The sequence below is a fragment of the Cynara cardunculus genome (genome assembly GCF_001531365.2).
Source record: "Cynara cardunculus var. scolymus isolate 2C chromosome LG 10, CcrdV1, whole genome shotgun sequence".
Taxonomy (NCBI): Eukaryota; Viridiplantae; Streptophyta; class Magnoliopsida; order Asterales; family Asteraceae; genus Cynara; species Cynara cardunculus.
The window spans coordinates 20,848,512-20,873,471 of NC_037537.1; the positions used below are offsets into that span (position 1 = coordinate 20,848,512).

Here is a 24,960-nt window from a genome sequence, read left to right on the forward strand (position 1 = left end):
AATATTACCAACAAAAACGATGGTAAAATAAGTAAAGAGGCATAAGCGCTTAACGATATCAGTTACCTTACCAATTGAGCATGACACCGATTAAGAAACTTACCTGCTAAGAAGCATAAAGTGAGGAAGAATACGTTTACCCGAAAAGCGCTTAGCATGTTTAAAACGCTCACCAACGATCCATTGTGATTGTCAAGAAAGTTAGATGACAAGACAATTGAGGGTACGGTAACTGTTTGGTAAACAGCCGCTTATATTATGCTATTTGATGACCGGAAATCTTACACGGTAAAGCGAGAGTGTTGACTCTTACCCGGTGAGCACTTATAAAGTTTGTGACGGTAAACGGCCCCATACTCGGTTTGCGCTTGCCCAAGTTGTATCGGTAAACGACCGTACTCGTAAAAGTCCTACACAAGCAAAAGCCATACACCCAAATGACATATTCCCTATAAAATCAAGGTTACACAGATGTCGTCAATCGCTACAAGATCAGACATGTAAAATGAACAAGATCCAATGAACAATACAAAAAGTCATGTTTTCATCTCGATGATTTCAACTTTCTTCAAGGAGCTCGAAGTAGTCATCGCGTTATAAAAACGTTACACGTCAAGATGTTGTGCATTTGGTTGTTTTTAGGCAAGGAACTCATTTACGAAACCTGGCACAGTAGACATCGTGTGCAACAAATCCCACGCTCACCGTTCTTCCGTCAAAAATCCGGCCATGTAAACAATGTGCAGCCATGGAAGAAGCTTCGGTTCTTTTGTACTCCACCAACACACAACCGACCTTAAAAGTATCGTTCAGATCAGATGCCTCATCTTTCGTGGCACTACGTGATTCAAGCGAGACCATCTCCAGTTTCAATGGTTTGTTTTCGGTCCCAAAATCATCTCTAGATTTGAGGTCATTCAACTCCATTTGATCAATTGCCGAGCTTATCTGGTTCGAATTCTCCTCCAAATTCTGGTTTTCTAAAACACTATTATCAGATGTTTCATCTTTCACAATCTTGTTTTCATGGTTATCACCATTGATCTCATTAACTTCTTCAGGTTTATCATCATGACAGTCGTTTCCATCTGCAGGTTCTTTGATTTCTTGATCTTTATCGCTGCCTGAAGGCTCGGATCCTCTTTCTCTGGATTGGTCCTCGGTTACTATATCGGCCATGGAACAATCTTCTTCAGCAACTTTAACTGTATCTGAACTTGTGGGATTGTCGTTTTGCTTAATGATGTTAATCGACTTGACCATGCCAAACCTACAAAATTGTTCAGACAACATATTGTGTAAGGATAGTGATATCATAGACAAAACTTAAATCTAATCCATCTTCCTATTCTTGTTTTTTGTGTAATTATGGTTGTCCACACCAATTTGCGCACACCTCGATTAATCCCATGGGGTCCTGAAGATAACAACCAGGAAAATTCCCCAGTGGCCCTGATGAGACTCGAACTGGCGACCACGAGCCAAGGCCCGATCATAGAGAAAACTTAAACCAAATCCATCTTCCTATTCGTTATTTTTTGGTAACCATGTGTGTTCATGCCAGCTTGTGTGCGACTGGAATAATCCTATGAGGCCCTAAAAATAACAGCAAGGGAAATCCCCAGTGGCCCTGAGGAGACTCGAACCGGCAAAGGGAGGAAGCCCAAGGCGTAGCCATTATTTGCCAACTGAGCCGACCCTCAAGGTTTATCTTCCTATTCTCTCTCTGTGAATATAGCATATAGGGATTTAACAAGTAAAAGAAATAGGGAGTCATCAGGTTAGACCTGGTACACTCTAGTCGTACATCTTCTAGTATTTCTTCCAATTCCGGTTCAGAGAGCGACAATAGGCTGTTCGGGTCCAGCTACACAGCCAAGAAGAACAAGTAGATCAGAATATTAAGCAAACCAACCCAACCCAACGCAACCCGATATGTCCCACCAAGAGGTGAGGTTCTTGCGGTTGGGATGTACACAGACCAGACCTGACCTCTAGGACAAAGAGTAGATCAGAATGGTAAATAAACCAACCCAAACCAAATGACTCGGTATATCCCACACGGAGGTGGGGTCTAGGGGTAGGATGTACGCAGTAATGACCTCTACCCAAAGAGCAGAGCAGATCAGAATGATACAACTGTTTTGAATACTAATAGGTCCCGTTTGGTTTGCAAGATTTCATTGGATTTGGGTGGATTTGGAATTGAATTCCATTTCAATCCCATGCTCGGATTGAAGGATTTTCCCGGATTCGTAATCAGGGATTTATTGAAATCCCACAAACAATGGATTTTGAAATCCGACGGGGTGGTTGGTATTTCACAGGATTTCCTAGGATTTGTATGTAATAATATGTTAAAAACATTTGTTTTGTAATAATCAATTAATAAAAAGATAATTTAATTATTTTTATAATTATCTATAATGAATGGAATTGAATTCCATTCCCAATCCCTCCAATTCCAAATCCTTCCACGAAATCCAAATTCCTCAAAACCATTCCATCAAACCAAACGCCCACTAAAAAAGTTCTACAACATTTAACTTGGAAAACCATACCACATTACTGAGCTTCAGAACTTGTGTAGGTTCTTCAAGAAGCGGTCGTGCATGCTCTGGAGTTCCATAGAAAGGTTGGTCGCCATGGTTTTCCTGATGATGTGATGGTTAATAAGGTCTTAACTTCTCATAAAGTAAAGAAATTGACCCAATTTCTTTTCTCAAGAGAGTGATATTGTACCAGTGATGAAGCATCTGGAGTTGCTTGAGTTACAGTCAGAACTTTCCCACCCAACTTCATACCATTAAGACCCACACATGCTTTGACAGTAACAGATTGATCAACGTACTGCAGAACGATACATGTGAGTAAATAAAATCTAAGAAATGGGGAGATAAGCTTTAAATACCAACAATGATGCTAACCAAGTATTTCCTGACGGTGCATTTGGTATGCAAGCAGGAAAGGACAGGACTGGACGAGCGAGATTGAGATAGGTGGGTTAAAGAACTGTGGGAAGGTTTTAAGATTTTAATTTGAAATTAGTAGTTTAGTAATTTACTAGTCTTGTCCCTCTCAGTGATTTTTGTTCCACCTATTTTGATGGGGGAAAAAAGAAGTGATTTTTGTTCCACCTATTTTGGTGGGACAAAAAAAGTGATTTTTGTTCCACCTATTTTGGTGGGACAAAAAAAATACATTTTTGTCCCACTCAGTCTGTGTACCGTCCCAGTCTATTGTTGCAGCAAACATGGGACAACAGGTTTTTGTTCTTCCTATCCTTTTCTGTCCCATGTACCAAACACACGGTTTCCAAATTGGAACCATTGGAAACATAACTCCCCATTCACATCAATCCATTATTGTAGCATGGCTTCGACAAAGATTCATTGTTCACGGGATTTCTAAGTTCAAATAAAAGTTCAAAGAAAACAAACACAGGTAATGTGAAGTGGGAAGGAAGGAACTAAAGTAAAGTAAGGGTACAAAAAGGACGTCAAAATAACTTAGGGTTACACAAATTAAAGGTGCCCCGGTAGTTCAGTTTTGAATGGCATTGATCTGTGCAGTGGACTAGCTTTTTGTTACTTTGGCTTTCGCATAAATGAAAAGGCTGAAAAGTATATCAACTCATCCCTCATGCCAAGGAACTGTTTCCACGAAACACGTTGCTTAACAAATAAAAACATTGGGATAAGAATCTTATGGTCTAAACGTTTCCAGTTATACCCTGAAATAATCATCAATAGTTTTAACACTAAGTCATACTTCCATGATGATGGCAGATGCAATAAGTAGGGACATTAGGCCTAGTGATTTTTCTTACAGATAGATCTGTTTTTTGGAGCAGACAAACTGAAAAGTGTATGCCTTCCTTTTTCTAGTTAAGAATATAACTAATGTCAAAGAAGACACAGACTTTTTCTGCTATATTGTAATTTTATGCTCTCAATTGAGCAGGAAAGAACATCAAGCATAATCAAGATTGACAAACTACAAATTAGGAGCTACCATAAATACAAATAGAATAATGATAGTTACAAAACCTCAACGAAGGCGTATGGACCGTCAAGATCTGCATTAGCCTCAAAGTGGTAGGCCTTTAGAGGTCCAAAAGCACTGGCAATCTCCATGAGCTGTGAAGAATAACTTGCAGCTAATTAGATGCATAAAAAAAATGAATTAAAACCAAAAAAAGAACTTGAGGTAATGGTGCTTACCATTTTAGATGTGATAAGTTTTGAAAGCCCACCAATGAAAATCTGCAAGACAAAACCATATGCCATTCTTTCAAGAAGCAAAGACAATAAACCAATCAAGAAATTTACTAAAGATGCAACCATAAGTGTAACTCTCAATTGTCCTAAAAAGACACCCCACTAAAGGTCAAATGATTTATGATATTAAAGTATCCTTCTGCTGATCGACAGGGTATTAAAGAAATCTAGTCACAAGACCAAGGGCGCTATCAACAGATTTAAAGAATTCAAAACACATGCAAGGCCTACTGGAAATCTAGGTTCTAACCCTAGAAGAGTGGCTCCTGCTTGTATGTTTTTGAATTTATATAATTTGTTATCCTTGGCTGCATAAATTGCAAGCTAAGATGGCATACTTGTTCTGTAACTTCACAGATCAAGATATATAACTGCTGTTATGTAAAAGACTTATGCTAAGATGCTAAACAATGGACTAGGTTCATCCCCAAGCAAGAAAAACATTGGCAACCTGAAGTATGTATATTAGTTCTTTCATTAATTTCACAATATAAATCACGCCCACGAGATACTGGTGAGTGAATGGTAGTTTGCATAAAGCGAAATGAAATAAAAGTTAGGCAACTGTAGAATTACACCACCTTGACCCTGATGTACCAACCTTATCAAAGATAGAAATAATTCAACAATAATATTAGAGAAATATTTCTAAGATTAAAACACTATAGATAAAAAGTATTGTGATGGTTTCTCATGCAAACCTTGTTAGGGGAGTCTTCAACGATGTTTTTAACTGAAACAGCTCCAGCCACAGGTTTCTCCGACACACCAGTCTGCATGAAAATAGCAACTGTCTGAAAACCTGCTACATGAATGGTAACCACAGTATACCTCAGCAACCACAACTTAATTACCAAGAACTAACTCAAACATTAACTATGTTATGCTACCACGTGGCATGAGAACGTAAACAAAGAACTAATGATACATTGATACGTATATCAAAACAACTATATGGGAATGATATATTACTACAAGATTTAAAATATCAATTTGCAAGTTCCATTACATTACAGAAAACACCAAGGAGGTTTAAAGTTGTAGAATGAAAAGAAACACTGCATACAACATCATAACTTCTACTCAGGAACTAGACCAGAAATATAACGTTGATAACCTTCTCTTCATGTGAGTATCCTAATGCCAAACTAGAAGAAGGAACAAACACAGCTCCTAGTCTCAGGAGGCAGTTTCACTACAGCTGAAGACAGGAAATCATTGAAGAATGCTGATTTTGATTGGATATACAGATAGTAATACTCACCTGTTTGTTTTACACAGAGAACTATTCATTCTATACAACTACATTGCAAAACTCCTGTATTCTCAAACAAAAGGCAAGTAAACAGTTGTATTAAACATAAATACAGACAAGTTGCAACATGCCAAGTACAGTCCTCAAGTTAATCAGCTCAGTGCAAAATTCTGATCCAAGAACTCTCAAACTTGATGTTTCCACTTTCCACCAGACCTAAAACTAAGTATGCACTAGCATATACCACACAAACAAGATATTTTGGGTACTTAAATACATCCCATACATGTCTGAATTGTAGGTTCTTATAGACATGAAACAAATGCCACAAGTTGGATCCAATAATGGCGCCCTGTACTCCCTCAGGATCGTAGAGCTTTCACTCGCGAATATAGATCTTCGCAGACCAAGTTTTAGAACCCCAATACTTCAAACCTATTATACATTTAGTAACTATCTTTTTTCCTGTTGTTATTGCTACAAAGAACAAAAGACCTAAGTATCAGTCGGGACTCGGGACCATTGAATGTATAAATGGCAAAAGCTAAATATGTGTACCAAGTCTTTTTTATGGAAGAGGACCTGCATTCGCAACAAATATTGCCACTACAGCGTAAGTTCTTCATACTCAGAGAAAAAAATATTACACTACACCTGAATATCTTCTTATGTTAGGAGTCAGCTTCATCACCATCCTGAACGTGAATTATGATATACCCAACATAAACAGCCTATTTAAGAATCCAACATGATTGTCAGAAAAGAATATCTTCTAAAGAAAAGATGATCATAGAAATATCATATAAACAAATGATAAAAAGGAAGGTACTGGAGTTGGATTTAGTTTATGCTAATATCATCAAAAACTTGTACTTATTAGGTATGACATGGGTTAGAGAAATCCCATGTAAGAAATTACTGCAAGTCAATAGATTCTTATTATAACAAAGTTATCTCCAAATTTAGATGATTATTAGCTTTGCTATCCACATTATATGAACGAAAAAAAACACAACTCTTGAATAAGAAAGCATCCAAATGAGAACAATTGCTCTCCTGGATTGCCTCCTAATAAATACCTTCCCATTCATATTGCCAACGAAATTAAGGCATTACTTCAGCTTGTTTCTGTATTATCATACTTGGGAAAATTTTGATCTTAACATCCCCCATAATGGCATAAATACATCTAACAACCCATCATTAACAAGATATCACATGGTACGCATACAATTATCATATAGCTGAAAGGTCAACGGTATACATGTTAGTTTACATCAGGAGAAATATTCACATAGATACCATTATTAACATAAATATATCTGATCACCTGTTTTGGCAAAACATCACATGAACAGGTCATGAATATTGAATGTCAAAAATACCATAGGATTTTGGAAAGAAAAACACAACTGTTAGAAAAGATTTTACTTTCGTCTTCTACATACACTTCACAACCCATCAACACGGCCTTAGATCTTCAGCTTTATCATCACAACATACACACATCCCCACTACAGGGATGGAAAATCAGCTTCTACCAGATCGATGTGCTTGGTTGACCCCCTCGATTTTAACTCCTAAATACCCTCAATTTCAACTAATAATCCTCAAATATACCTTGAATCTGGCTGTAGACTACGGTTGCCTTTGATGTCTAGAGTGTAGCTGCGTCAACAGCAACACTTATGCATGTGTATCTACTCATGTCTGTGTGGTCTGTGTATCTACTCATGTGTTTGTCTGTGTAATGATGTTATTTTTTCAAAAGATAGCCACATTTACTGACATAAATGGGGGTCCAAGTGAAAATTATTACACCTAAGATCAACAACATAGTTTTTCGAGAGACAACGAAGTGTAATAATGAAGTCAAGTTCATTGCAGGTAAGCCGATAATAATATGAACATACAAATAATGATGTAGAACATATATGAAGGTTTGGTTTTCCATTGTGAAAGAAAGATCAAGTTCATAACCGCAAAATTCCATTTTGGGACACACCGTGTCAGACCAATGGTATTTGTCCCTTGCTTATTTTGCATGTAAGATATCTCTCTTATATTTATGACAGTGACACCCGTTTATTGGAAGGCTGAAATTGGAGCCCGTTAAAAGTTAAAAAAGCAAACGCTTCTGATTTGGAGAATATTAATAATCTTCATCTGTTTACTTATTTAGAAAGTATATCTCACTGCAGGTAGATCAACTTCAAATCTAAGATAAAGTGTCTGTTAAATCAGATTTTCACCAGCCACATGAATCAGCTTCCCAAACACTTTATATGCTAATTATCTAAGTAACAAAAGCTATGTGATGTGATAAGATTAGTATCATAGAGACAATAAAGAAAACTAAATTACAAGAAAATAACTATCTTGGTGGTAAGTCCTAAAACTTTTGAACTCAAAGCCATCACCTACAGTCTACAAATGACTATCTTGTAAAATCCTTAACCAACAAGTTTCGATTTACCCAATGCAGATGCTTAAAACAAGGTACTCATAAGATTTTCTGTTTCAACCTCAAATATCCTTCTAATGAAGTAGAAAAGTGCCAACTAAAATGACACACTCCTTGCCATCATCAACCTGCAATGCTTTCTTTAAAATCCAAGATCTTAGATCAGCATTTAGCTACAAGGGGCCATCAGGTACTATATCTATCTAACGTAATAATTAACGTTGCACTTCAAGATTTTCCTGTGTACAACACAATTGACTTGCATATCGACACATTCTGGGTACACTGAGGTGGATGGTCGTGCACATACTATAATCATCTGTGAAAAGCTGGACAATATTGATTCCCTATTATATTCATTATGGAAGCTTAAGATCTTTAGTCGTAGCCTTGTAGGAAGCAAGTCTGTTTACCATTTGTAGATCTACAGATCTATCATTGTTAGGTTAACATATTGATAACGTAGTACACATTCAAGTTCTTCAGCCAGTAAGTAAGATAGGCAACAAGTACATGTGCATAAGCCATAAGTGGACATGGTTTTCAGTCTTACACTTGCATCAACGTAATCTTTGGGGCGTCTGATCTTAAGAATGTTCCCGGAGAAAGACCTGCCATCCAAACTGAGAGCAGTAGAAGCATCCTCAGGTGTGAGAAATTCCACAAGTGCCTGACCCTTCTCCTTGTTCACCTGCAGTCAAACCATGATAAGCCATGCCATCTTCTATATTCCATACAAACATGCAATATATTAAGAAGGCATGTCTCTGAAAGCAAATAGATACTTACAATACAGCTAATACATGGACTTGTGCCCTGGACATGATTAACACCAGAAGGTCGAAGATAACCACCAAGCCATTCCATGACAGCTGCCTCAGAGGCTGAAGATGGCAAGTTTTCTACATAAATCCTCCTTTTAGGCCTGGTTGCTTGAGTTAGCTGGACGGAATCAACAGTAGAATTCATCATTGAAGGAATGCTGGAAAGTAGTCCAAAGGTTGGCTTGGGGATACTTGAAATGAGGGGAACCACACTGGCAACCTCCTGTCTATTTGATAGTTCAGTTTTGTTTAATGACAGCAAATCAGACTGGAAAGAACTAATAAAACTTCCTTCCATCTTAACAGGTGGCGAGTCCCATCCAGCGTTCTTCTCTGGAGAACGACTAGTTGGGGAAGGAGTCTTAACAGCAGCCTCACTTCTTCTCTTCCTTGGTGAATAGCCACCAAGTCTACTTGCAGCTGTTTCATGTCTCTTAGACTTGTTACTTGAACCATTGATTGATATTCTCTTCCTGTCAACATTGGAATCAAATCTTCCTAGCCTATCTTTTGAAGAATGTGCAGATAACTCTTCGTGCTCTTGCACATCATGTAATCTTTGTTTATATCCCCTTGGTGAAGGCGAATTGGACCTTCTTTTGTCTCTTGTACGCTCTCTGCTCCTGGACCATTTACCTTTCAATTTTAAGTCTTCATGGCGAGATTCAGATGTTCCTTTTTTTTGCTTCCTCTCTGAAGTATCGGAATCATGCCACGTTCGTGATTCATGTTTTTTTCCAGCATCCTGGTCTCTAGTTCGCTCGTCATATCCATTTTGCGTTCTCGTCTTACTGACATGTTCAGATCTCCCTCTGTTCCTCTCAACATTTCTGTCCCTGGCTTTAATTGCAGAATCCTTACCATGCCTCTTTCCATATTCATTGTCAGAGTCATCACTTGACCTATCCTGGTTCTTTCTCTTCTCGTTGATACCTCTTTCTTTCCTTCTATCTTTAGCATTATCACTACCAACCTTTGATCTTCTTTGAGCATTATTACTTTCTCTGTATTCACCTTCCACTATTTTGCCTTCTCTCATCTTAGACTTATCCTCTTTTGCTCGAGAATGTACCTTTAAAGGCTCCTTAGAAGCATGTTGTTCATGGCCACCAACGTCCCTGCGTTCGCGTCTTTCAGATTCCACAAGACCAGTAACACTCTGGGCTCCTTTAACAGAGGCTACCTCTGAATCACCTTGCTGGTCTTCAACACTTCCAGATTGCTTTTTGTTTTTCCTTCTAAGCATGATCTCATCAAAACTAAAAGGCCTAGTTCGTGCAGCAGTGCCATCGTTGGAAGGACTCTGTGGGATTTCACATTTGTTTGTGTACTTGTGCTTGTGCCCAGTAGACTTTCTCATTATGCTTGAAACAAACTTTCTCCAGAAGAATTTTCTGAACTAGCAATACAGCAAGCACATCCAGGATGCTTGGCAAATATGCTAGACAGACATATCATTCACCTACTGTAATCAGATAGTCATTAATTCTCAGGCTCCAAAAACCCTATCCCTGCAACTAAAGGGAGTGTATCAGAAATGGTACCATGGAGTGCAATAGAAATGGAACATCCATCTTACCAGATTGACATATTAAACCCAAAACCCCAAATGATCGAAATTTTATCTCAACCAATTGGTATTGCGATTTCTGGTCTTAATTGAAACATGTTCAGATCGAGAAAACCTAGGCACAACAACAATCAACGGCCTCCTACAAAAACAGAAGTGTTCTCAAAATATAAACGAACCACTTCCATTAATCGCAAGACCAAATGTGCAATGCTTTCGTGCATATATTAGGAACCAATACCACGAAAGTAATGGCAGTTTATACATAATAAAGAAGAACAAAAAAACAGAAGATACTTTAGGATTATAGCAAATCAATAGGTTACCTATAGACGTGGTCAGGTAAGAAACAGAGTGGCGTCTCCTCGTCGCCGGCGGCGGTTTGAGGTTCTACGTTAGGTTACTGCTACGTCGCCTTGTTCCCAACACAGACTTATCCCTGCTGCCTGTCTGGCCGCAATCGCCTAGGTTCTCTTTTCTCGAGTTTTTCTGATTTATGACAATTCAGGTACTTGTACTTTATATTCTTTCCATTTGTGCCCTGTATTTTAGTCTTTGCTATTATGCCCCCTCCAACTTCAACTTATTAGTCAATACTCACCCTAATCTTGGTTAACGGCAACATTCAAGTCATTTATCGCTTCGTTTTATTACATAAAAGGTCTCATAGTCTCATGTTTGATTCCGTAAATCGTTATCGATGCTTGTTGTAAGACACATAAATAGAACTTTCTCTCCTACACATAAATTGGTTAACGTTCAAATATCACTATTACACATATCGTGTGAGAAGAGAAGTTATGGTGAGAAGTATAAGAATAGATCTGAACTCTTAATCTCATGTGCACCCATGAAGTCTGCTTTGGAAATGAGTTGATCTGGTGCGTCTTGGTACACCTCACTAGCGTTAACATTCAATTAGGATTGATCTAATGATAGAGACATTTTTTACGCTTCATCATAACTTCACTTCTTTAACGAAACCTAACCCTACACATAAATTGGTTATTGTTCGGACGTCACACATATCAAAAGAAAGTATATCATTGAATAAGTCGACATATATTTAATAAAAATAATTAACTAAATTGCTTGCATATTATAAATGTTATACGAAAAATTTGATTATTGCAATTTAAACTTGCAATTATTGGTTTAAAATTTTATCTAAGGTGTAGCTCAGTTGATAAAAGGATTAGATGATTTTACTTGAATACAAGATAGATAATGGATTTGATCCCCCCTCCCCTCAGGTTAGGCATTGAGTGAACCAAAAAATGTCCTCTTATACTGGTGTCTTTTGAAGACAGGTTCTGTATGAGACCAGTTTTTTCCTCAAATAATTGGTTTGAAAAATGTTTAGTTTTATAATTTGTTTAAGATCAAGATAATCGGATTCTAGTGAACCATAAAACTTAAAACTTCGACTTTTTTCTATTATTAATATGATTCTTAAAAGGTTATATTAAATACTCAAAAGAACTTATATCCAAACACCATTTTAGCAATGATAAAAAGTGTATAATGTTATCAATACTTTCACCCAAAAAGTATAAACCCATATATATATATATATATATATATATATATATATATATATATAGTGAGAGGAAAGATCAAATATTAACCAATAATTTTGTGTTAACTTTGCAAATCATGTCAACCAATCAAATTCCATTATTCTAGTAGGTTTATGTCATGTTCACAATTTAATTACAAGGGTAATTCAGTAAATTGATTTGATATGTAACTCCCAAACAATTAATGGGGAGTTACAAATCATCAAATCCCAAAAAATATGCAATCATAATATTAATATTTTTTATTTTTTTTAATCTTGATCTTTCATGTTCATTGTTTTATGAGTTTTTAATTCGCATAGGAAACACGGTAGTAAAATTTTCGGTATCGATCAAGCTAATATGGATAAACGCAATGGAAAAGAAATCGACAACAATGAGAAGATTAAAATGGTTTATGATGACAATCGGAGTTCGAGGTCGGGAAGTGATGAAATTAACCAAAGCGAATGTCTTGATAATAGATTAATATTTTTATTAGATTCGTTTTAATTGAAATTATGTTCATTACGATGTATTGTGTTTTTTATAATTCATCTTGTATTGATAGTTTTTTTTTAATTGCACCACATGTTCATAGCATAGATGTTATGTGTTCATATATTTTGTAATTAAAATGTGAACATGTCAATTTTTTGTTCGTAGTTGACACAATGGTTCATATATATATATATATATATATATATATATATATATATATATCCAAATGAGAACGTTAACTATTTAAGAAAACAAAAACAAAAAAAATGTTGTTAATGTACAAAATTACATATCATTTTACATTAATGTCAAAAAATGAAAGCAAACGACTTTTGAACTTGTATGATTTTATACGTGAATATGTGTGTGTGAATCACGTATGATTTTGTACATTAACGACTTTTTTCTTAGTTTCAACGTTTTCGTTTGAACTTGTTCCTATATATACATATACATATACATACATACATATATATACATACAAGTTGTGTACCTACGCAATGCGACGGGAGCCGTGAATTTTGATGCTTTTGAAGTTTCATTGGTTTTATTAGAGAAGATTTAACGATGATATAAGTTACATTTGGTCTTTACATATTAATACAATTTGAACAATAAAAGCTATGGTTCCAATTACAGTATATCGATGAAAAAAATGTATGACAGTTTTAAATCCAATACATTTAAAATCCAACATATTTAAACGACTCCATAAATGTATTCGATTTACACCGAGAGCAAAAAATCAAGAGATCGAGACCGAGACCGAGACCGAGAGTTCTAGAGCAATTGAATGAAAGATCTTTTAATAATTCATGGTAAATTTAATTTTGAATCTCACATTGGGAGATGGGGAGAAGAGAGTGAAGACATTAATGAAAGGTGTCAAAAGTATCTTGAGAACATAAAAAAAAAAAAAATAATATGCATTGGTAACTTGTATTATATTTTATTTTCAATTTTTAATTGTAGATTAAGAGATTTTTAAGACTGAATGCATAAAGTGGTAGTACTTAATGCATTAGAGTTGTTTTTAAAACTTTTAAGACTTTGTACATAAACGTATCATACTTTGTGCATTAAAAATTGTTTTTAAGACTTTTAATAAATTTGGTTTATAAGATAGTATAAATAGATGCATACATACATATACATAAATATATAGGGTTTGGATTTGGATCTACATCCTTGAATCAATTCTAATTGAAAATCAACCCTAATGATCGTGTAAAAAAAAGAGATGCAAGAAGCAAAGAAAGAGATCTGAATCACCTTTAATCTCAAACCCACTCAGATACAGGGACTGATCGGGTGCATCTCATCCTAATGTGCATGCAAAGATGAAGATCACCTCTTACGCTTCTCATCGAAACCCAACCCTGTATTATGTGTGTGTGTATATATATATATATACACACACAAATCTAGGGTATTTTGAACTAAATGTTATTACATATTGAAGACTACACCATAAAGCAGATGATGATTAAAGATACAAATACATGAAAACATCTAAGAACACATACATAATTAACAACAAATGACTTGTTTCAAGTGCCGGGCCCTTTTAAATCTTCCTGCAGCTTCAACCTTGAAACCATGTGCTCCACCTTCTGCATATTTCAAATAACAAATTCAATAAGAAAGAAGCACCATTAACAAACTTTCTATGGCCTTATATATATATATAGGTCCGTAATTATACAACCCTTGACATTTGTACAACCAATACAACCCAATCTCAACCGTCCATTTCATCTGATTAATATGTGATTTCATAGAAGTTTTGATTGTTTTCTAATATAAAGTATTGATCATAATTAATGAACCATATTCATCTTCCATAAACATTCAAATCATAATAAATGAACTATCATCATTTCCAAAAATATCTCAATTTATTGGGTTGCATTGGTTGTACAAATACGATAAGTTGTATTTAAAACAAATATATATAAGGCTAAACCTAAATATCACAAATAAGAAGGGAGGTTTATACGTGAATTCATTGAAAAATCCAAAAAATCTATTTGAAAATACATATATGAACCGATGTTATAGATTATTCATGAGTTCATATATGCATATTCAAATGAATTTTTTTAATCGTTCACATATGAACCTTTCTTTAATCATCATTTCTTACCTTCTCACGATGTTTAGCCTACTTATTTGAACCCCCCCCCCCTCTCTCTCTCTCTCACACACACACATATAAAGAGAGAGAGAGTGGAGTTTCTAATACAGACACTCTAATTAGTACAAACCATATAAGTCAATCTCCACCATCCATCTAGTCTAATAATATCTGGTTCAATGAATATCCCAGTTGTTTCCTAATATAAATGGTTGAATCGTAATGAATGAACTTTGATAATCTTCCATAAATATCCAGATTATAATAAAAAAACTCTCTTCATTTCCATAAATATATCAATTGATTGGTTTGTAAGGTTTGTACTAATTAGATAGTTTACAAAATAAACCGTCTCCCTCTCTATACATACGCATAATCATTTACAAACCCAATAAATCGTACTTATAAATCATATTTCATGCATATGAAAATACAATGTTTATACTTTGTTGTTTCATATGTAAAACGTTCAGAACTGTTTTACGTCTGGAAAAAGAACAGTTTTGAATGTTTCACATATGAAACAACCTTGTATATACACTATATTATGAAACAACACATGAAAACTAGTTTGTAAGTTTGTATGAATTAGGGTTTGTAAAAGAAGGAAACTCTCTCTCTCTCTCTCTCTCTCTATATATATATATATATATAACGATTGCAGAAAGGCAAAGATAGGAACCTCGCAAAAATGGATATGTTGAAAGCAAATTGTTGCATTTATTTTTGAAGGGGAAGGTATAGAACAAGAACAGTCATGAACTAAACAGCAAACTATGACACTTAGAAGCTGTCAAAGTTGTCTTGCTGCAGAAATTTCGACATTTGGCACAGAAAACGCAATGACTCATTTACGTTATGGTCTAATGTCACATTTATCAAACCGTGAGAACCAACTATTCATGAATTATTCACCATGAATATAACTAATTATTCATGAACATCTTTCACGATATTCATCATGAATAAGTCATAAATAGTGGGTTCTCATGATTCTCAAAATATTTACAGTTCTCAAATGAATCTACCTCTGTACTCGGTGGTGCTAGTAAAGCGACTTACATGCTCAGTGTGTGGCAAATACTTCCCATCAAAGGTCAGCACTACGCGATCCTTCCCATCCACACCTTTCACTTTGTCAACAGCGCAGAAGAAGTCTATAGCTGACATTCTAACAAAACGAAGTACAAACATGAATAAACGTTCAATCAAATGCAAAACAATCCATTACAGGAATTTGTTGATTCTTAAGCTCCGTGTGTCCATTGCTGTTATGGAAAAGCTTGTTGATGTTTCTTAAAAGCCAAACCCTGCATTTTGGTTGCTATAATCTTGTTTCTAGTGATCGTTAGTTAGTCGATATAATGCTCGTCAGAAGATTCATGCCAATCAAGATTTCTTGATCGCTTTCATTTGGCACTTCGTTAAAGTATACTTATTGATTATTAGTGTGTATTTGCTACGCTGATAGAACAAGCAAGAGTGAGGTTGAAAGGTGAAAGAATTCTGTAAGGTTTTAGGGTTTTAATTTGACATGGGTGGTTTAATAATTTATCAATCTTATATCATTCCCGAACTTTTGTTCTGGGAAAAAGTCCATTTTTGTCCACTCAGGTCCACGTCCTAGTTCAATGTTGCACCCAAGGACGGACCTATTAGGAGCTAAGCAAGCTCCTGTGCACCCGTTCAATCGATAATTACAAGATAAAAAGATTTTGGGCGTTTGAAAAGTGCACCCGCTTGATCTTGAGGTATGCCCTTAGACATTTTTTTTTATTAACCTGGATATCCAACCTGCTATGCGAGTCACCGCATTTGAACCTCCGTGGCCACAAGGGGATTTTTATTCCTACTTGGATTTGAACCTGAGACCTACTGGTACTTTTGACCTTTGGAGCCAAGCTCAAACCAATCAGGAACCACCGTTGTGGTTGCCCTTAAACACTTTAAAACCAAATCTATAACATAAGTTAAACACGGGTGAGATGGTTGGATTACCGCTCCATATGCAAGACATCATGAGTTTAAATCTTTTCAAGTGAAAAGATCAATTTTTCAGCTTTTAATTTTAAGCTCCGGATATTTTTCATGATTTTTTTCTAATGTCAATTCATCTAAAAAATCCTCGCTTTTTATCTCATTGTCAACGAAACATATATGTATTTTAAGGATCAAGATCGATTCCGTTTGAAAAAAACAGTATATTTTATTCGGCAAATCAACACAATTGACTTTTCTCGAGTTCAAATTGTGTTGACTTTCTTCCGGGTGTCAAACCGCAAACAAGTTTCTGTAATGTGTTTGGGATTGCTTATCTGAAACAACTTATGTTTTTCTATAAAAGCACTTATCAATTTATTATAAGGAGGTGTTTGGGATTGCTTATAAAAACAATTTATTGACTTATTCCGGTGTGGTGCCGGTAATAAGCACTTTTGAGCATTTGGATAAACAACTTATACCGGTGTCAAACCGGTAATAAGAAGTTTTTGAAGAAGTTAAACTCTTCTAACTTATAATAAGTTGATAAGTGCTTTTGTAGAAAAATATAAGTTGTTTCAAATAAGCAAATCCCAAACACCCCCTTAAGTCGGAAGAATTTAACTTCTTCAAAAACTCTTTATCATCGGTTTCGCACCGGTATAAGTTGTTTATCCAAACACTCGAAAGTGCTTATTTCAGGTGCCCATCAGAATAAGTCAATAAGTTGTTTTTATAAGCAATCCCAAACACCCCCGTAATATATTCAAAAAACCAAGTGAATCTTTTTAGTAGTGAAGAGGAGTGACTTACATTCCATCACCAAATTCTTCATTGACGATTTCCTTAATACTTTCACCAAAGTGCATAACCGCTTCATTTAACCTTCAAAATTTCAAGCACCGTTAGGTGACAATTCAAAAATGATGATTTGATCTGATAATTAACACCAATTCAAATACCAACAAAACAATCGAATCCGTTTCCAGCTGATTGTGTTCAATCAATTACAAATTTGATAGAGTTAATTTTAAGATCGGTTTTCCCCTATCATCACAAAGTATCATCAATCTAGTGGCGAAATTGAACATTAATTGAATAACAATAAGGATATGGATGATAAAAAACAAATTAGGGTTGGGTTATATAACCTGTATATGGTGGGATCTTGGATGATTGTCGGATCATACGATCTAAGAGGGGGTTCCGCCATCTGGAGGATATGTGTTTCCGTCAAGCCGGGGAGTGCTGCAAGGAGTTTAGGGGCGGTTTCGGGCTTTAATTGTGCTTGACGTCTCAAGAGCTGAGCAACGTAGACGTTAGTCAAGCCGATCTCCGCCGCTATTTGACTGAAAGTCTTGCCGGAATTTCGCTTCACCGCCATCAACGAACTCACCACGCTGGCTTTCGTCGGCGTTTCCGATTCCATTTTTAACGATTCAAGTAAACTCCCACCGATTGCTGCCACACTTTATAGGCAAATTTTTCGTCGATTATCAGACGGACGCTGAGCAACGTAGGCCAGTCGATAGCAAGTGTGGGCGGCTTCTTGAGGTTGTGCGATAAATAACGGTGGCAAAACTCAAATCCATATCGTCTTTGTAGGTGGCATCTAGCGTGTGAACGATGTGGTATGGAAAATGATTGAACGGTTCGATAGCAAAACGATTAAATGGTTAAAATGAATTGGAGGTTTTTATAATATAGTATAAAATAAAATATAATTGTTTAGTAATTGTTTAAAATAAAATTAAGGTGCTTAATGGTTAAAGAAGGCTCAGCATACAAAATTATTTAAATGGTTTTAGAATTATTAAATGCTTAATGGTTAAGGAAGGCTTAAGATACAAAATCATTCAAATGGTTTTAGAACCATTAAGAAGTATATTTTTTTTTATCAAACAAGATTCACGTCTTAGGCAGCGTTTGGTGCACAGACTAGACAGGACGAGACGGAACAGGACGGGACAGAACGGGACGGGACAAGACTAATTGTCTGTCCTATGTTTGGTACGAATAGGACAGGACAAGACAAAACTGTTAAAATGATCATATTACCCCTAAATGTTGTTCAATGGAGGATGGTGGAAGAAGACGATTGAGCCGATGTAGAAGAAGACGAGGTTGTGATGAAGTAGGCGATACTTCACAACACAAATGGTGGGATAATTAGGTTTTTTAATGGAAGAAATAAGGGTAATAAAGTCATTTTATATTAAGTCCCATGTTGTTCCATCTTTTTTGGTGGAACAAAAAATATCAAGTTTTGTCCCATTAATTTTAAAAATAGTTCCATCTTGTCCTATGTATTTTTTGTCCATGGCATGCCAAACATGAGACTATTTTTTTTTGTCCCGTCCCGTCCTATGTAGTCCGCATACCAAACGCACCCTTAGTGAATTACATTGTTGGTCCAAGTTCTTTGTATGTTTTACGGTTTTGGTCCCTATAATAGTATAATTCATTTAAGTACATTTGTTTGTCTTTATTTCGTGTTTTTCATAATATATAGGTTTCTTGAATTGACACAATTAAGTAGAGGTTCGTTAAGTACATCATATCAGGGGCAATTTGGTTGTTTTTACTCTTCTTCCAACCACCTCCTTCACCACTGACCACCACCATCATCGCTGCCATCCCCAATTATTGCGGGCCACCACCACCTAAAACAGAATCCAAATGAACTTTCAAAACTCAAGAACGTTAATCTGGATCTAAAGACAAATTCTAAAATCAAATATCATAAAACATCGTACAGATCGAAACTCATTAGCATTAAAAACAAGCATAAACATCAGATTCATATTGTTGGCTTCCATATTCATACTCAAGAACATTCCTAAATCAGAACCTGAATTTGTACACAAGAAAAATGTTGGTTTTAAGATTCATATTTAAGGAATCAGATGCTTCGATAGACTTGAATTTGGATGAAACACACTTGAATCCAACACAATATCTCACCGCCTTCAAAATGTGCATCTGCATTGAAAACCCAGATCTACCATCGAAATACACACTTGTTTCACCTCAAAACCCAACTCCGGTCACCATAGAAATGAGAAATGAAAGGAAGGGGGTTCACGATTAGGTTTGCTCCAGAGAAAGCAAAGTGAGGAGTAGGCAAATTTCATGCTTTGCTATAACAGTAAAGGTTTTAAAAAAATCATTTTTTTCGTCTGAATAGAATCGGAAAAGGGGCAAAAAGGTAAAAGAATGAAAATGTCTCTCACGTGAGAGCACATGATGAGGTTAATAGAGGTTACTTGAGGGGTATTTTTAGGAGGTGTTTGAGATTGCTTATTTGAAACAACTTATGTTTTTCTACAAATGTCAATATCAACTTATTATAAGTTAGAATGGTTTAACTTCTTCAAAAACTATTTATTACCGATTTGGCACCTGCATAAACTGTTTATCCAAACATTCAAAACTATTTATCAGATGAATATAATAAGGACTAAAAATTTTACCCAATAAGAACGAAACAAGGATCGATAGTTTTACCCGGTAAGTATGGGCAATGACTTATTATGATTAGCGCTTACCGGGTAAATTGTTACATATGATGTAATTTTGTTTACTAAAATCTTACTCATTAAATAAATAATAGTGTTAAATTTTAACAATAAATACTTACCGGATAAATGTTTCTTATTATTATAACAAGACAACCAAATTGTCTTATTATATTTTATAAAAGTTTCCTTAAAAAATTTCAAACCACAGGGACTAAAAACGTAAATTACTCTAATAAAAAAACCCGTTTTTGAAATTTTTTTTAATTAAAAAAATTTGTTTCCTACAAGCGATTGGAAGCCACCAGAAGAACTACCCTTTCACCAAAAGCGGAATACATCGATTTCAATGGAGTTTCTACTTCCTCTTTGGTAATTGGAATGTCTTTTTCAAGAAATAATTTGCAGCACTATCATTTCTATGGCACAAAACCCTCAAGATTGTGTTCGGATCGGTGCTGCTCCATTTTCCGGTCGTCGGCGGCATCGGCAGTTTTTGCCCTGCACCACCCGTCACCAGAACGCCGCTTGCCTCGCAAACCAAGCTTCTAAATTCCTCCACCAATTGCTCCGTCGCTTGTCCCATCAACGCCACCACTCCTTCCACCGCCTCCGCCTCTCTGTCCACCACATCCTCCACGATCAACCCTTCGCCACCCGTCACAAATACCCTTTTCAAATTCCTCAAATCTTCTTCGATCATCCGATGATCCGCCCTCGTGAAGCTCCTCGGGCTTCCTCCGGCGAGTAAAACCGTTAAGTACGCCTCGAATGTAGCCTTCATTACTTCCTTCATCGCGATCGGTTGAGCTCGATCGGTCACGATCGCCGTTAACAGAGTTAGATTATGCTTCATGATCTTCACCGCCGGAGTGATTCTTGAATTCTCCACGTCTCCCATGTATAAACTTCCGTAGAAAACCGAGTTAGAATCGAGGAATATTAGCCGGTAGGCCGCGACTTCCGACACGTGTTGGGTGACGGATTGGATGGCGGATCGAGTTTGTTCGAAGTAGGAGCCGCCGGCTCGGCTGCCGCCAAGTCGGTTTTTTGGAGACAAGATGATCCGCGGGGAGAGAGCAAGACTCTTCTCGAACGACTGGAGTTGGGAAAGAATGTAGTGTAAGGTGTTGAGTCGAATGTAGAGTCGTTGCGTTCCTCGGCTCGTCGATGGTCGAGAATAGTTGCCTTCCTCACAACCGACCTCGTTGTTCACTACGCTGCACGGTGCGGCCATTCTCCAAAGTTTGATGAACTTTGAGTCGCGGCCGCACCGAGTTAGAGGCGGCAGTGTGGGAATGTAGCTTTGTTTTGAACCTGAACAACAAAAGAACCGTAATCAAATCATGTTCATAGGATAACCATTACGAGAATATATAGAACCTTGTTAAATTACTTTATATTAAATGGTTTATATTTAAAACTGACGTGGGATTCCAACACATCCCCTCAACAGAGGCTAGGTGGGCCCAGAGTGTCGTCAGGGACCTAAACTAGTACGTGCCACATGGTGTGGGGTCCTTACAGTAGTAGACATTATCGTCTAATATCATGTGATGATATATTAATCCCGATTAGATTATTACACTAAAAGATCCCTAAATACCGAGGAGAATAGGTCCACGTCTAAAACACCCATCCAACAGAGATTAGATGGGCACAGATTGTCCCAAGGTGTCATGGGCGAGGGAGCTAAACAAGTACATATACTGCACCAGAGTGTCGAGTCCCTAGAGTGGCAGACACCGGCTCTCAATATCTCTTTATGCTCTAAGGCTTTTTTTTTTTTATCAACCTGGATATCCAACCCGCTATGCGAGCCGACTAATTCTAGGGCGACCACCTGCTTTGCAGATAGCCCGGAGTCACCGCATTTGAACCTCCATGGCCACAAGGAGATCTTTATTCCTCCTTGGATTTGAACCTGGGACCACCTGATACTTTTGACATTTGGAGCCAAGCTCAGACCAATCAGGCACCACTATTGTGGTTCTCTAGGGCTTTTTTAGAAAGTAATCTAACGAGGTTCCACGTATTCTCCTCTGGTACCAAAGAATGTCTACCACTATGGTGAGTTGACACTTCCGGACAATCTTTACTCATCTAACCCCCCTTTAGACAAACCGTGTCGTTTAACTTCCGTTGAAAGGAGCATGTTCGAGTCTCAAATCAGCTAGACTTTTACACACCACCAAGTTCAAGATTCTTACCACAAGATGCAACAAAAGTTGTATAATCTTGAAGAATCTGTTCAATCGCATCGGCAAACTCACGAACCAGATCTTCCGAGACTCCAATTGGGATATCAAAGAATGAATCGATAGCATCTTTCGTTTGTTTCATTAGCTCCACAGCGGACTGCGCATAAGGCTCGCTTTTCGACTTCGGATTCCATGTCTGCACACCAATAACTCATCAAGAAACCATCAATGGCAGCAACATATTATGAGATCAAAGCAAAAACCAACCTCTGTGTCTTTGGCTGTTTGAACAACATCTTTGGCTTTCTTCAAGCAATCTTGAATCCATTGTCTCAAATATCTCAACACGATCGCATCGACTTCATACGGAACCATCTCCCTCACGACTGTTTTGCCTCCGTCTTCGCATTCTACCGAGTCTTCAACCACCATATTAACCAACACCTTTTCGAGCTTGTTAGCTCTCTGAAGAACAGCAACCGTTTCATTCGAAATCATCGAGTTTGCCGCCAAGAACTGCCGCAGTAAGTTCCCATAGCAGGTGTGCAGTGTCACGGCCGCAACTCCTGCTGAGATCGGATGCCATTTCTTCAACATCGAGCTAAACAATCCCTTCTCCCGAATCGCCAATTCCTCCGTTTCTTTCGCCAATTGGATTAGTTTTTCGCTTGCTTCTTGTAACGACATCGACCCGTTTATCCTGTTGCCATTGTCCAACATCTGTCGCCAACATTTTACAGCATTAGTTAACGATACCTCCAGTGCACTACAACAAGATCGACTTTATACAACCCCGGTTTTTAGTCACCTCCCAACTTTTTCTCTCAAAATAACAAAGAAACCGCAAGTCAATACTACACGACTCTTTTCCTTCGCGGTTTCTGACATTTTCTGACGCACCACAACTTGCCGCACCGCAAGGACATGTGACAATGCACAAAAAGCAAGCAAAAACCGTATCTTTATACGACATTATTAGAAAGTGTCGTTAAAAAGAGTTAGCAAGACATTTGTGTTATAAAAAAACTTGTTACGACTTACAAAAACGTTCTATCAAGTCAACGTGTCGAATTTGGTTTACCTTTACGAAGGCGTTCTTCAAAGAAGATCGAATATAAAGATCAACCCTGTTCCCTGTGTGATCTGAAGCTTCTTCAGATCTATCAATGGCGACCCTTTTATAAGCAGGTACGTCTTCTTCCAAGATCTTGGTGGCAGAGAAAACCATGGGAAGAATGTTCTCCATTAACCCAACCGTTCCTTTGTTGAAGCTTTCATGGTAATCAAGCAACTGTTTCTCCGACCATGTCTTCATCGAGTTCAACACCGCCGCTAACATCTCCATGTAAACGGGCTGCCGGTCGGCTTTCTTTGCGTCATTAGCGACCTCCGCCAGCATCGTTAACGAAGCGCTAAGCAGATCGTTCTCGATTTGTCCGGTCATAACGTATTGTTCGAAAAGAACCCAAGTGAAACACAGATTGTGGATCGGTCTCGTGATCCCTAAAGTCGACCATGTCTTCTTCATGAGTTCGAGAAGCTCGTCGACTTCATCAAGAACGCAGGTTTCGTCTTTCGGGTCGAAAATGGAGCGAAGAAGGGCGACGTAGAGATGGACGTTAAACGGGTAGCCATCAGCCCAGTGGCAGACGTCCGTGGGGGATCCATTTGCAGTTCTCCAAGATAACGAAACGACACAGTTGCAGATGGCTCTCATGGTTTCCGAGCTTTTGTTGGTGTCGATAGGTTTGGTATCCCCGCGGTGAATGATTTCTCTGAGTCGAACTGCGAAATTGTTGGATTTGTCCAATGGGATCGAAGGGTGATCGAGGAGTCCGGCTTCGAGGATCTTGAGTTGACGTTTTTGCCAAATGTGGTACTCGTTTGAGCTGCTAAATTCCGACGGCTTTAGCTGCCGGAGGAGCTCTAACGGTAGAATTATCGTATCCGGACGGCGACCCGTCTGGCCGACAAGGGTTCTCATGATAGTTTTACGGAGACGGTTGTCGCTTCCCTCCGACACCTTCATTTGCTGCCGCATAATCTCCGCCGACGTCATCGGGCGTCGTATCTTGCCGTGTGTCGGTAGAGTCGAAAACGACGCCCGTGGACTGATACCGTTAGAACCGTTATTATGATTATTAGAAAACCCGGTCGGAGAGAAAGGATTTGACCCACACGAGCTGCTCCGCCGTGTAGACGGAGTTCGTTTCAGCATTTTCAACCCGAGCGCCTTCTTTGTCCGGCTCGTCACCGCCATCCCCACCCCACCATGGCGGGGGGATCCCGGTGACCCCGGCGTCCCATGTTCTCGACCTTCAGACTGATAAAAGGTAACGGCGGTACGAGCTCCGAAGCCCGGCGACGAGCGACAGGCGGTGAAGAATATCTCGTACGCCGTCATGCGGAGGTCATCGCGGTCGAGACCATCGATCTTTCCGAATGGGAAAGAGAGATCGGCGGCGATGTCGAGAGTGGCGGGGTGGGGGGCGGCCGGAGGGGATGGGACATGGATGTGATTGGTGGGGTCTTGGAAGTATTCACGGTGGTTTAAATGCACCATGGTGGCGGGGCGAAGAAGGGGGCCGGCAGCGGTGCAGGGTGTCAGATTCCGTCGAAGGGAGGGATGAGTTTCGACGGAAGAGACAAAGGAGAGTAGTTGAAGATCCCT

At 37.9% G+C, this 24,960-nt stretch overlaps 3 protein-coding genes across 6 annotated transcripts; all 3 read right to left on the reverse strand.

Annotated features, from left to right (window-relative positions):
• Window positions 1-383: 383 nt before the first annotated feature.
• On the reverse strand, window positions 384-10,859 carry LOC112520410 (splicing factor U2af large subunit B). Of its 4 annotated transcripts, XM_025128795.1 has the most exons (11): window positions 10,720-10,840; window positions 10,403-10,535; window positions 8,789-10,288; window positions 8,553-8,690; window positions 4,982-5,053; window positions 4,224-4,265; window positions 4,050-4,139; window positions 2,743-2,850; window positions 2,562-2,654; window positions 1,788-1,867; window positions 384-1,270 (listed from the first exon to the last, which is right to left on the reverse strand). In XM_025128795.1, exons 3-11 carry the CDS (start codon window positions 10,181-10,183, stop codon window positions 652-654), a joined length of 2,637 nt encoding a protein of 878 aa, XP_024984563.1. In that variant the 5' UTR covers window positions 10,184-10,288; window positions 10,403-10,535; window positions 10,720-10,840; the 3' UTR covers window positions 384-651. The 4 variants fall into 4 exon arrangements, with proteins under 4 accessions (XP_024984563.1, XP_024984561.1, XP_024984564.1 ...); XM_025128793.1 differs by lacking the exon at window positions 10,403-10,535 and having other exon boundaries at window positions 8,789-10,340; window positions 10,720-10,859; XM_025128796.1 differs by lacking the exon at window positions 10,403-10,535 and having other exon boundaries at window positions 10,720-10,830.
• A 2,982-nt stretch (window positions 10,860-13,841) lies between these two features.
• LOC112519358 (cyanate hydratase) lies at window positions 13,842-18,178 on the reverse strand. The gene is made up of 4 exons (XM_025127425.1): window positions 17,722-18,178; window positions 17,384-17,455; window positions 15,653-15,761; window positions 13,842-14,066 (listed from the first exon to the last, which is right to left on the reverse strand). Exons 1-4 carry the CDS (start codon window positions 17,997-17,999, stop codon window positions 14,004-14,006), a joined length of 522 nt encoding a protein of 173 aa, XP_024983193.1. The 5' UTR covers window positions 18,000-18,178; the 3' UTR covers window positions 13,842-14,003.
• Window positions 18,179-20,394: 2,216 nt separating this feature from the next.
• On the reverse strand, window positions 20,395-24,852 carry LOC112520106 (protein unc-13 homolog). Its single transcript, XM_025128407.1, has 4 exons — window positions 23,371-24,852; window positions 22,557-23,009; window positions 22,299-22,485; window positions 20,395-21,405 (listed from the first exon to the last, which is right to left on the reverse strand). Exons 1-4 carry the CDS (start codon window positions 24,850-24,852, stop codon window positions 20,447-20,449), a joined length of 3,081 nt encoding a protein of 1,026 aa, XP_024984175.1. The 3' UTR covers window positions 20,395-20,446.
• Between the last annotated feature and the right edge of the window lie 108 nt (window positions 24,853-24,960).